The sequence below is a fragment of the Emydura macquarii genome, unplaced genomic scaffold, assembly GCF_026122565.2.
Source record: "Emydura macquarii macquarii isolate MOO-44397 ecotype Brisbane River unplaced genomic scaffold, CSIRO-AGI_Emac_v2 contig_561, whole genome shotgun sequence".
Lineage (NCBI taxonomy): Eukaryota > Metazoa > Chordata > Testudines > Chelidae > Emydura > Emydura macquarii.
This window is the reverse complement of record NW_027130698.1, coordinates 9,242,575-9,256,677: the sequence shown is the minus strand read 5'-3', so window position 1 is coordinate 9,256,677 and position 14,103 is coordinate 9,242,575. Positions and strand designations below refer to the sequence as shown.

Sequence of the window (14,103 nt, the reverse complement as noted above, 5' to 3'; positions counted from 1 at the left end):
GAACCAGCTGTTTATCCTGCTAAACAAAGAGGAACTTTACTGTTTAATACATAAATGAAATATTTAAAGTTTACAAAAAAATCTGACTGCAGGCTGAATAGCTGCGAAATACGAAATGGCTATGGTACAAAGTGACATGCACACAGACACACCTGTGCCTTTGTGATCCATGTGCAGCACTCTCTACATGGCAGTTGCTTTACTTAGAGTAAGAATTCTAAGTTTGTAATCTGTTGGGGCCAGAGAGTGCGTCTTCATATGTATTTGTAAAGCATGTAGCACAATGGGTCTCTGCTACCGACTGGGGCCTGTGAAGGCTACTGTAGTACAACTCTTACACAATAATAGGCAGATCAAGGATGGAGCGCCTGAGAAACAACATGATTTTTTCTCTTATTGCTCATTTTTCTCTCTCTGTCAGTTCCTGGTTTGTTTTTAATCTTCCACACAACAGTCATGGTAATTGCTGGTAAAGTGATAGCTGTTCCCACTTAGGGCTTTCATTTTTGAGTAATCATTTCAGATACATAACAGACAGCCTAGAAGCTGCCTGGCAGCAGTTTCCTTCTTCTGTGCTTAAATATTTAGAAGGTGCCCAAACAGTACATATGTTTAATACCACTCCCATGCTTCGTTTTCATTTAAAATGATGGATTTCTGACTCAGAGTTAAATTAAAACATATTCAAAGTCGTCACCACCAAACAGGCTCTACTCCCACTTTAATCAGACCAGACTGATTTATTCTTATCAAATTCACATTCAATAGAGAAGTCTCCATAGATAGGTACTTCCTACTGAAATATGATTTATATACTATAGCATTGTAAGAGCACTGTGCAACCTTGCTTAACTCCTTGGAAATTGTGGACAGATGGATACAGAAAGACAGGCCAGACCGTCAGCAGGTTTAAACATATGTGGCTCCATTAACTTCAATGAAGCTACATTGGTTTGTACCACCTGGGAACTGGCTCAGATTTAAAATTATTTAATACTATTGAAACCATGCAGAGATAAGTGTCAGTGCTTTCCTCCAGGAGCCCTTTTCTTATTCTCTTGCTACTTACAAACACCACTTTCCTCACATCCTCCAAACACTGGTTTGTGTGTGCTCAAGACCGTCTGTGCTGTGCAAGAGGGTGAACAGAGTTTGCCCCCTAAGACATACCTTTTGATTTTGTCTTATATCAAGGAAATAAGAGTTTTGTTTCCAACCAGTTGTATTCCATAAGCTCCCTATCAACAGTATCCCAGTTCTACAACCACTGGCAAACTTTCAGGTTACAGCTGTTTATTAGTTCATCAGTTACTGCATTTCTAATTTGACTGTAGCCAAAGTCTCAAATAATACATTTTGTACGATTGCCATATTTAGAGATGAAATCTGGCAGTTGCAGAATTGCAGCACTTCTATTTTAACATAAAATTCAATTCCTTTCCAAGAAATTTCTGGGGAATCAACACAATCGAAAAATTTTGATCTCAGTGATTTTAGATTAAAAGGTAGATAGTTCTATATATTAAAATACAATATACAAATAAAAATTAGGCTTTTTTTAGTTATTAACTATTAAACAGAATTGTTGTTGGCACACATTACTTAAATATTAAAAGACAGTGACATACCCAAAAGGTAAGGGAAAAGAGCATTGTTAAGACAATGTGGACTATCAGTTACAGTAAGTATATATATATATAATGGGCCAGAGCCTGAGCTGGTGTAATTTGGCATCACTCTACTCAAGTTAATGGAGTTATATGGATTTACACGAGATGAGGATCTGGCCCTTTGTTTTTGTAAAAGTTGTTTCAACTTTTTAAAATAATTTTTCCCCATCTGGCTCATCTTTCCTCCAATAGTTCAGTTATAAATTTAATACAGGCAATCAGTCAGAATTTTTCTCACTTTTCTTGTGATGGTCAAGCACATTTCTATAAACACTTAAATATATGCGGAACTTTACTTGGCAAGAATAGTCCTGTTGACTTCAGTGAATTGGGGCTACACGATCTGTGACTATGCAAACAATGGCCATAGAAAGGCCGTTCTGCAACATCATGGCCTTCTTGTTGGTTAGGGGATGAATTCTATCTTCCCATCCCACTTTAGTTCCCTTCTAAAATCCAGGCAATTGCGGATGTCGCAGGGAGTGTTGGAATAAAAGGAAGTCAGTACTTATCCTGTTTGTCAGGGCCTGATGTGTAAATGTGGTCAAGCAGTTGTGCTGGCTGCAACACTCTGCAGCAGCTGGGAACAAGGGGTACAAGAGCATACAAAAGTACAAAATTGTTTCCAAGGGTAGCTCAGAATAAAGTGCATGCCAATAACTCCAGACTAGAGGTCAGGAAAGACATAGGACAAACTAAGAGCCATAACAGGGTAGCTCATAGAATTATAGAACTCCAAGATGGGGGAAAAAAATCTATTTAGATCATTGAGTCTATTACCCAACCATTACAAAACTCTTCCCTACAATATATTGACAGTGTAATTACTCTGTGTAAATACTTCACTGCTATATGGAAGTCATCCTAAGCAGCATAGCTATTTTTCAGAATTAAAAAATATAGAGAGAGTACTAAGTAATAAGCAACCGGTAAATTAATTTGAACTGACTCAGACCAACAATACACTCTCCGTTTCTTCGTCATTTGTTAATTTGTAGAATCCACAAAATGATTACAATCTGAACACTTTAACTAGAGAGATGTGGCTTGTAAAAATATTGCATGTCAGAGATGACACTGCATCCTTTCTCTCATACTTGGTCTGCCATCTCTACTTAGATGTGTAAACATTTTGGGACAGGGATTATTAATGGTGTGCTTGTTCCATGCCTACCACAGTTGAGCCCTGATCTTGGCTGAGGCCTCTATTGTTACTGTAATACATTAATAATGTCAACCATGGCAAAGATGTTTGAAAACTATTTCTTAATCCAATTGGTATGAAACTTCCTGTATTTTCTCCCACTGTGATATTAAACCAACATATACCTTTTAGCAAGTTCATAATAAAGCATTTATCTTAGCCAAAATGCATCTTCCATCTTTGGAATAGTGAGGCTTAGACAACACATCATCATCTGGAATGGGGTATCACTTGCCCCCTGCTGTACACTAGACTGCACTCTCTCCTTCAAGTCACATGTAGAGAAACAAAAAGCAAAGTTATCTCCGGGACCCAACATACTCAGGAAGTTTGCAACTTCAAAATGGAGAATCAACCCAGAAACACTAAGACCCACCACACTTGCACTTTGCTATTTGAACCACTGAATACACATGTCCACCGTGGAAAAGATCAGCTCACAGGAGGAAGCTGAACCCTGTACTGAATGACAGCTGCCACTAAATCACAGAAGGTATAAAAGAAATAATGTGTGAACAGCCTTTATGTGCTCGCCAAAATTGCTCCACTGCATATCAGGAGAGTGGTCACAAGCAAAATGTAATGATTACAACATGTTAAAGATACCAGACATCCACTACATGCTCAACACCATGGCAGTTAACTGCCTGTAATTGTGGAAAAGCTTCCTAGCTGCAATTGAACTGCTTAAAAAAATCTGGGCCCTAGTATTATTAGTAGCACTTGTCTTCCAATCTATATCTGAGAAGTTAAAATCTCTCATAATCACACAATTCCCAGTAGTACTCATTTCATTAAAAACATTAAAGAGGTCTCTATCCATAACCAGATGGGAGCCTGGAGATCTGTAGCACACCCCAAGCACTATCCTAGGGGAAACTCTGGCAACTTTCTTCCCCAATGTGATTTTCACCCAGACAGACAATGTCTTGGCCATTCCATCACTTCTAATTTCTTTACAGTCTACCTAATCATTGGAGTACTGTGTCCAGTTTTGGTTCTCCCACTATAGAAAGGATGTGGACAAGTTGGAGAGGGTCCAGCAGAGGGCAACTAAAATGATTAAAGGGCTGAAGCACATGACTTAGCAGAACAGGCTGAGGCTTGTTTAGTCTGCAGAAGAAAAGAGTGAGGGGGGATTTGATAGTGACCTTCAGCTACTTGAAGGGGGTTTCAGGGAGAATGGAGCTAGGCTCTCAGTGGTGGCAGATGACAGAACAAGGAGCAATGGTCTCAATTTGCAGTGGGAGAAGTCTAGGTTGGATATTAGGGGAAAAATTGTCACTAGGAGGGTGGAGAAACTCTGGAATGGGTTACCTAGGGAGGTGGTGGAATCTCCATCCTTAGAGGTTTTTAAAGCCTGGCTTGACAAAGCCCTGGCTGGGATTACACATGCTTACACATTATACTAGAAGAAATGAGATTTTGTTCAGGAGAAATCTAGCACTAAACTAGAAAACAGGATTGATTCTAAATGCCCTCAATTCCCACTGAAGGTTGGAGGAAACTAGTGGGCTCTGAAGACTGGTAACTTCACTTCACTTCTATGTTGCAAGTTCAAATCCAGTCTAAATTAATAATGCCTTTAAATGCTTTAACCACCTGACATTTATTGGCCTTCATGAAATGAACTAGCAGTCTCGGTCCAGTTGCTAGTGGACAGTTTATCACACCACAAAAACCAACAGTATTGCTTGGCACTACTTGGAACCTTCACCAGTTATTGCAGTAGAGATAAAAAACGACTAGTCATGAACAATTCCTCTCTCCACCCTAGAGGGCTAATATTTTAGTGTCAGTGCTTGCACTTTACACTTTCTGTAGGCAATAACATTTGGTTTTAAGGAATGTCAACCTCAGCACAAGTTCTAAAATTCATAAACTAAAACAAAATAGTTATTAAAAGCACTGTTACCTTATTGTATTACAGTAGTGCCTAAGGACACCAATCAATATTAGAGCCCCATCATGCTAAGTGCTGTACATATCATAGTAAGATACAGGCTCTGCCCATACCTGTTTATATTTTAAATCAAAGAGACAAAGGGTGGAAAGAATATTATCCACATTTTACAGAGGGGAACTGAAGCACACAGAGAAAGTAAGTAACTTATCAGAGGTCACAGAGGAAGTCTGTGACAGAGTAAGAAACTAAACCTAAATCTTCAGAGTTCCAGTCCAATACCTTAACCACAAAGACCATGAAAATATTATGAAGCTTTGGATATACGTAAAATAAATACAGAAATGAGTCTATTTAGGGTGCATTAACCTATCAGCACTTTATTTTTGTAATCCAATAAAGGCATTAAAACTGGACAATTTCTGATGCAGAAAATCAAATTACAAAGTTTGAAAAATAATTTAAACCAACTGTTTGTACTTATGTACCAGTCACACAGCTCATAGTTTGCTGCTTTTTCCCTTGTATAGCGACATATATAGCTCCATGAAACTCTTCTCAGAGGATGCAATTAAATTGTCAAAATCATACTGAACGTCAAATGTAGGTCTTCTTTCAAAAATTACAAGAGCAAGAAATACAGCGAAGTGCGCAGTGAGTCCCCATATCCTAAGTGATGTTTTACGCTCAGGGTCATCATACACAAAGCTGTGCAGCCAACCTGCAACACCATCTGCTCTTTTATAAGGCAAGGTCATGTACTTTAATGGATCGATAAAGTACTCCAGTGGCACCAAAAATACATCACTCACTTCATCTGGATTAGGTCTGGCCTGGAATGTGTCCTCTATAAATCCTACAACTGGTGTTACTAACGAACCCATCTGAAACAAAGAAAAAACATCAATTTGTTTAAAATACTTAAAAGAAGTCCTGTATTTTTCAAATGTTTTAGAAATAGTTTATCTATTGCAAATTCAACATCATTTTAACACTATTGATAACCTATGAAACAATCATACTTGTGAAGCACATTTAGGCCCTGATTCAGCAAGCTACTTAAGCATGTATGTATTTTTTAGCATTGATGTGGACAGGACTACTTATGTGTCTAAACTTATGCAGATGCTTAAGCAGCTTGCTAATTTGGGGCATCAGTGTTCATATTCTCTGCACACTACCACCAATATAGGGCAAACATGACCACACACACAAGCGAGTCTGATATTCCATACAGTACAGGTCACTGATAAACTGTAGAACATTCACAAACATAGCTTATTTATACAGATGATAAATATGAAAACTGACACATACTGTTCCCATGAGAGCCAACCATCAGCCCCTGTAAAGTATCCTAAAATCCAAGTCTACTGGAGGTATTTTAAGCCTTCATATTGAAAACCTTTCTCCCTTTAAAAGTAAAAATAGTAATATGTTATTTTCCACAATTCCCTATTTGTAACAACTTAAAAGCACGGAAATAAATACCAAACCCTACTAATTATGTTCCCCTAGAAATGCAAAATTGTTTTCCCCCCCATGAGTAACTTGAAATTAACATGACTTTTGTTGATACCCTTACTTGTTCAGCATCATCACAGATTTGTTAACAGTTTGTTAATTTGCTAGATAAATCAAAGAACAGAAACACAAACACTTCACCAATTTCCCTGGTACACGTGGGAAGTCTTCCTATTGTTACACTTCTTCAGAGTTGTAACCCATTTTTCAAAATTTACCTTGGGCGGCTTATTTTTAAATGGCTGTTGAATAAAGAAGATATAATCCTGTTTCATTGGGAAAAAACACTTTTCAAATGGTAGACATTTTACAGAGAGGACATATTCTCCTTTCGGACATACCCTATTTGCTAGTCAGCAAGTCACTGTTTCAAACACAAGGGCCATGAAAATCTGGATAGACTATTTAAATCAATCAATCAAGATGGATTTATATCAAGGTAACCAAGCAGAATAAGACAGATAAGGGTGTTTGTGGACAAAGAGCCACCAAGTATACTTTTATTTAATTGATTACATTACCCTATTTTTATATCATCCTTAAGAATTCTCAAAATAAAATTGGCTTTAATGTTAGAGACTACAAAAGTAGATAGTGTTGTAAGAAAGAATTAAAAGCTAACATTTTCCATATATTCAAATTTATATGTATATTTCAAACTATAATAATGCATAATGATATACTGAATGATACATTTGGCTGGGAAAATATTTAAGAAAACTGTCATAACAGCTAGATTTATTCTTTATATGAATTTTGGCGCTTTAAGCAGTGATTTTCAACCTTTTTTTACTCTAAACGTAAGTAGACAAATCTGTAGACCCCCAACCAGAGATGATGCATGTGGGTCACCCGGGGTCACGTACACCCCAGATTTCTGCCTTCCATCTGGCCCTGCTCCCTGAAGCTATGATGTAGCAGAGTAGAGGTGTGTGTTTTTGGCTAGCTGCTGCCTGCTCAAATGGCTGTAAGGCGACTCCTTCTGGTAGCACAGGGAGATCTCTCATCTGCACTGACACTGCAATTTTGCTTGTGGCCCCTCTGCAACCCAGACAGGCTGGATGGTCCGCTGAGGTGACTCAAGGGGTGGAGGTGGTGGGCTTGGGCTTCAGTTCCCCGAGCCCGAGTCCCACTGCCAAGGGCTGAAGCCTGGTTCTTGAAACCTGTGCCTCACCCCTCACCGGAGGCCTGGTACCCCTGGTTGAGAACCAGTGCTTTAAAGCTACCTTTACCTCAATACTTCAAGTCTCAAAATATTAGATAAAGCATGTCTTCACTGTAATCCTAAGAGATATTACTTTCGCTTTCTTATCTGGGAGAATAAAACTCAAAATAGAAGGCTTATATATGAATACAGCAACAAAAATTAGACCATTAATAAAAGAGAATTGTTACCTATACATAAAGTATATTTTAAAAACTGCTTTGAAAATTAGCACTTTATATCCTGTCGCCAAGACGTGAAAACTGTTCCCATGTGAACTATAGCTAGAGCCTAGAAGCTTGTAAACTTATAAACTAACACTGATTTACACCTCAAAAGACATCTCCAGAACAGAGGAAGTGTACTGGCTGCATTCCCATTAGTGTACAAAGTAAAAGGTCACTCACTACTACAGTTTTAAAATGGGTCAATCTTAAGCCTATAGAAGTGAAATGCAATTCCAAGTCATTCCCATATGATTTTTGGCTTGTTTCCTAACAATATTCAGATTTGTTTGACTTTTTTGGTACACCTTACTTTATCAATTCCAGGTACAAGCCTACAGATGACCTCCACCTGCTCTGGATAGAGTCCCACTTCTTCCTTGGCTTCCCGTAGAGCAGTGGCTATTTCATCTTGATCTGTTGGTTCACTTTTACCTCCTGGAAAGCAGACTTCCCCTGGTGATCTTCTCAACTGGAAATTAAAGGAGTATTACTAAGTATAATGAGTTTGCTGATTTCATCTTAGATACTTATGGACACTGGTTCTCATGAAAAAACTACTCCAAATTATTGTAGATCCCTCTAATCAACAAGGCTGAGAACTGGAACAACAAGAGCTCTACAGGTCAGAAGAGAGATGCACTGTCAGAGCTGTCCGAGGAAGCTTTCCTCAATACCTGAGCACAGCGCCTATAACTACCCAATCTAAGACCCTCACTCTCAGCATCATACAAAAAAAGAGAGGCATTTTTATAGTAATGTTACTTTTATAATCATGTGTTTTGTATTGTATACTTTCCTTTAAAATGTATAGCCACATTTCAAGGCCTTTTGCCATCTCTTCCTAACGTAAGAGATTGACAGATGGTTCCAAAGAGCCTGTTTACTAAAATGTCTACTTTTGGTCAAACAAAAAGAATTAAATACTCAAGATAAGAGAATTAATTAAAAAACCAAAATCAACAACTGAAAAACAACTCTGAATAAGTAATGTCTCTATATTTATTTGAAGTTTCACTCTAATAATCGAGAGTTCTGTGAGCTAATCATAGCCTCTGTTAAAAAGCTCATTTACCATCAGTTTGTCAGCTCAGTTATTGTAAGCGCAGTTATTATAAAGTCTCATGATTTTTAAGTAAGAACATTACAGCATCTTTCAGGAGATATTACCTCTCTCAGAAGCAGAAAAAAACAGCCAGGTAAATTACCTTTCAAAGACAGTAGACGGAGACACAATATGTAACAATAATAGAAGATTTGTTCTTTCACTTGCAGATGTGAAAAGACAGGAAAAGTAATGTTACATAAAAACTCAGAAACCACATTGGTAAAAACTTTATTGCACACATCAACCTTTTTATTAAATTCTGTAGGAAACTGAACCATAACCCCTTTTATTCTGACTTGGACACTTGTATCAGAATTCACAGAAACATCCAAATTATTATTGGGTATCTGGAAAGTAAATAGAGTGATTAATGTTTACATGATCAAACCTGTTTACATTTCCAAATAAGGATGTCCGTTTGGTTATTTTGGTTGCATCCACGTTTGAAGACTAGGCTCTAAAAGCATGCAGTAACAATTAAGATTTGTACAGAGCCCAATACTTGGATAGGAATATGAATAAATCTGAATATCATCTGAGTGTTTTCCTTCCTTCGCTTTTTCTTTTTACACACCTCAATTTTGCAACACACTTTCTCATGTTACTTTTGATGTTATGCTTTGACCTTCAAGTTCACATACCTTCATTGATCTGACAGTGAATAGCACATGCAGCTTTTCATCTTTAACCATTAAAGGCATAAGAACAGATGCTTTGGCCAGTGGCAAATGGGAGAATTTGTCTCCAACATCATATTTTCTTAAACTGATCTTGGCCTTATCTTTTATACTCCTTCTAAAATAAAAAAACAAAAATGCTTCATAACTAAACAGAATGCTTATCCTATCACTTAAGAATATAGGAAAGATTATAATTTAGGGTTTTACAGATACCACTGCTCTCAAAAACATTATGTTCTGTTTTTCAAACTTATGAGGTAAACGAAACTAAATATTGTGACTATATAAACCACAATTATTTTGACTCCAACCTACTGATTATCATTACCTCATTCCCAAAGCAAACATGGAGTGAATTTTTCTGATTCATATAACAGCAATCAGTTCTTATTAATCAAATTAGCACATTATGCCAGATATATAATATTATAAACAAGCTATACACAGAGCAACATTAGCAAATATAACACTGGCTTGCTGTGTTTTTATATTACAATGTTTAATAAAACCCTCTTAAATGTTCATTAAAAAATATATACAGTGAGAATTAACTTCCCATCCCTCATTAATAATTCCAAATTGCATATGCTTGTGCACTTATATAATTAAAGCTTTTTAAACTCAATTTAAAATAAGACTTCACTCAGCTCAGTGTGCTTATGGGAACAAGATTGCTCAACATATTCTAGACAGTTCATTAAAAAGTAGTTATCTAGGAAAAATCATGAAGGAGCATGACTGGAAGATGGGTTTGTGCTCTGCTACATTCTGATGGTCCTATTTAGAAGGCAGCATGGTTCTATGGATAAGCTATTGGATTGGGACCCAGAGAATCTGGGTTTATTTCCCAGCTCTGCTATAACTTTCGTGTGATATCTTCATCTGTCCACTTAGGGCATGTCTACACTGCAGCAGGCATCGATGCAGTAGCATTGATTTAGCGGGTCTGTGTAGGCCTGCTCAGTTGATGGGAGAGCACTCTCCCGTCGACTGAATTAGTACACCTTCCCAAAAGGCGGAAGGGAGCATTGTTGGGAGATTCTCCTGTCGATGTAGCGTCCTGAAGACATTGTCGATATACTTACGGGTACACAGCACATGAGATACACTAGGCACATTATGTAACTAGCATATTTCGTGTCAATCCAGCGTGGTGATGTAGACCAGGCTGGATCTCTCTGCCTCAGGTTCCCATCTGTAAAATGGGGTGATAATACTTCCATTTAGGAGGCAGCATGGTTCAATGGATAGGACACTAGACTTGGAGCCAGGAGAAGTGGATTCCCTTTCCGGTTCTGTCACTGACATGGTATGTTACCTTGGACAAGTTACCTCACATCTTTTTTTCAGTTCTTCCATATGCAAAATAGGAATAATGCCACCTCACAAGGGTCGGGCATATTAGTTAGTTAATTGGCCTGATCCTGATTGCCACTAAAATAAATGCCAAAACCAGGATTGGGCACATTATTTGTGCTGCACTTAATGCATACAATCTCAAGGCAACTTAATAGTCATGGAAAATTGCACCTTGAATTAACCAGAGTAATTTATGATGCTTCTGTTTTGTTAACTGTCAGCTAGAGAGATGTCTTATAGAGTGAAGTACAAAATAAGAAAGAAACCCCCAAACCTGAAAACTCAAACAAAGTAACCTGATAAATCAATGGGGCTACTTGCAAGCATAAAGTTACTCTCAAACAATCTTGCCTCTCAGTTAAGACGTAACATCAAAGGACTGCAGTGCAGTCTACTCTGAAGAACTTATTACTCTTGTACAAAAATATTTTAGAATATTTTTACTAGTATACTATAAAGAATTTAAAATTATTTAAACTAGACTGCTCAAACGAGTCAAATACATTTTGAACAACAAGGTTTTACTTCAGGCCCTTCTCTCTTGTATTAAGAAAGGATGACACTCAAAGCTGATTCCCATGAAACACAGAGTATGTAAATAGATTTTTTTTTTTAAATTCTATGTAAATTCTGTGAATATTTTCACTGGCTACAATACAGGTATTTACTATATTTATCTTTATGGAAAAGGTTGGTGGCCCTGTACAGTTTTTTAAATTAAGCTGAAAACAGATAGTCCCTACACCAAGGTGCATACAATAGAGCACAAGTAGTCAACAGGTAGACTGTGGGCCAAATCCAGATGCGTTTGAATGGAAATCTTTATATTTACTTATTATCATTAGTTATTTTATTTTCTTCCCCGGATTCTGATTATAACTTGACCAAGAAATTTGGACCTTGACAAAAAAAATAAAATTGACTACCCCTGCAACAGAGAATAGGTACTCCAGTGGCTAGGAATTGGGAAAATTGGCTTGAAGTCCCTGCTCTGCCATAGACTTTGTGGGGTCACGGACAAGATTTAATACAACAAATCCTGCATCTGGGCAGGGAATTAGATGAGATCACCTTTGCAGTCCCTTTTAACCCTATGATTCTAGGTCACGTAGAGCATGCCTACACTGAAGCTGGAGATGTAATTTCCAGCTGGCATAGATGTACGGGAATTAGCATATTAAAATTAGTAATGTAGCCACAGCAGTGCAGGTGACAGCACAAGCTAACCGCCCGAGTACATACCTAGATCTTAGACAGGCTTGCACTCAGCGGGCTAAGTCCATTGCTATTTTTAGCACGTTAACTTGATCAAAGTTAGCGCAGATACATCTACCTGGGCTGGAAACTGCACTGCTACCTGCACTGCAGATGTACCTTTGGCCTATGTTTACCCTGCAATTAGACGTATGCACCTGACCCATGCCAGCTGACTCGGGTTCGTGGCAATTGGGCTGTTTCACCAGAGCATAGACTTGCGGATTGCCCAGGCTCTCAGAGCCTGCTGCCAGATGGTCGAGTCCCACCGCTTGGGCTGCACCCAGAGCCCTGAAGCCCACCCTGCAAGGAAAACAGACAGCCTGGGGCTGGCACCCTGAGTCAGCGGGCACGGCAGCCCGGGGCTGGTCTTTGCAATGTAGACGGAGCCCGCGTTTTTCTGTACCTCAGACCCCCTCTCCGTAAAACGGGGCTAACACCACGCTCACGTCACAGCCGGGGGCCTGAGCTCGAGGAGCTAAGGGACACTGGCAGACAGCGCCCGCCCCGTCACCAGGGCAACCCGCCTCGGGGCGCTCGGCGTCGAAGGGCCTCCAAAAACCGGACCGAGGCTACGCCCTCAGGCCGCCCCCGCAGTTCTTCGCTGCCGCCCCACGGGGCGCTGAGCGGGCGGGGAAATTCTGGTAGGCCAGAGAGCAACCCCCGCCGCCGCCCGCGCTGTGACAGGGATCTGCGGGCCGGGGGTGGGAAAACTCCTCCTCCCCCCACAGCCGCTGCTCGGCTGTGGGGGAGCCTCTCCCTCGCTCCGGGCCGGTGAGGCGGCCGGAGCCCATGGCGGGCACGTTACCTTCTACCCCCATCCTCAACGTCCCCCACCGCCGCCATCTTTCTGACACGCCCCGCCCCGCCCCGCCCCCCGGCCCGATGAGAGAAAGACCGGCCGTGGGGCAGGGGTTGGCGAACAGAGAGTGGAGGAACAATCGGCCCCTCCCCTCGCTCTTCGCCCGCTGGGTGTGTGTTTCCCCCAATCAGCGAGCAGAGCTGCCAAGTGCTAGCCTCTGATTGGCTAGAGTCGCGGAGAGGGGGCAGGCGGGACGAGTCCACATGCGCGGGAAGGAAGGGGAGGAGGCACTTGTGGGCAGATCTTGCGCCTACCTGGCGGCTCCCTGGCAGGGCTCGCCCCGCCCCTCCCGTGTCCTCAGCAGAGCGCCGTGGACGGTCTGGTACAGCCGGGGCTGGCGTTGTGCGTGTGGCGGTAGCACGGCCCCCCCGCTCTGTGTGACCAGCTTGTAACCAGCGCCAGGCTCCCTCCCCTGGCTGGTGACGGGAAGTCCAGCCGTGCGGCAGCCCCCAGGGGCGCGGAGGGGGGCTGGGCGCTTGCAGGTGTTCAGACGCTTTCTAATCTGACCTCCTTTGTAGGGTGTGTCACCCGCCCCCTCGCTCCTGCGGTCACGCCCCCGGGTTAGTCAAAGAAGGTGTGCGCGCGCCAGAACCCACGCACGGGGCAGTCAGCGAGACACGGTGGTGCTGCTCCAGGCAGCCTTGATGTGCAATGGAGTCAGTGCTACTCCATCACCATCACTGGGCCGTGCTGTGGAGTCCAGCTTTATTGCTACTGATCCAACCCTGCCGCCGTCATCACCCAGGGCACAGAAGCTGCACGTGGGGAAACAAAAGCAAAACAGGTTGCTTGGACAGATGAAGTTGGACTCCCTTGGATAAACTTCCTTCTTTCTGTAACAGAGACTTCCTTTGTGTGCAGCGCCAGAGCTTTGTTATGTGGCCAACATCCATTATTTGTACAGTCAGGATGACCCCTCACCTAGGCATGTCCTACAGGGTGCCTATGCCCTTTCAGGAATACAGTAATGACAACAATCTATTATCACATTTACTCAACAAATTGGACAATAATCTTGCTGTAATGGTTCATCCTGGTTTAACTGCCAAGAACAATAAATGGTGATCCAAATGACATCTCACACGAACGTGAAACATGAAACAATACTCTG

General features: G+C 40.9%; 1 protein-coding gene across 3 annotated transcripts; it reads right to left on the bottom strand.

The window, feature by feature from the left end:
• Nucleotides 1-5,112: 5,112 nt before the first annotated feature.
• On the bottom strand, nt 5,113-13,021 carry NUDT7 (nudix hydrolase 7). 3 transcript variants are annotated; one of them, XM_067540114.1, is made up of 4 exons: nt 12,939-13,021; nt 9,479-9,632; nt 8,043-8,201; nt 5,113-5,661 (listed from the first exon to the last, which is right to left on the bottom strand). In XM_067540114.1, the coding sequence occupies exons 1-4, from the start codon at nt 12,974-12,976 to the stop codon at nt 5,278-5,280; spliced, it is 735 nt and encodes a 244-aa protein (XP_067396215.1). In that variant the 5' UTR covers nt 12,977-13,021; the 3' UTR covers nt 5,113-5,277. The 3 variants fall into 3 exon arrangements, with proteins under 3 accessions (XP_067396215.1, XP_067396216.1, XP_067396214.1); XM_067540115.1 differs by lacking the exon at nt 12,939-13,021 and adding an exon at nt 12,537-12,846; XM_067540113.1 differs by lacking the exon at nt 12,939-13,021 and adding an exon at nt 12,251-12,300.
• Between the last annotated feature and the right edge of the window lie 1,082 nt (nt 13,022-14,103).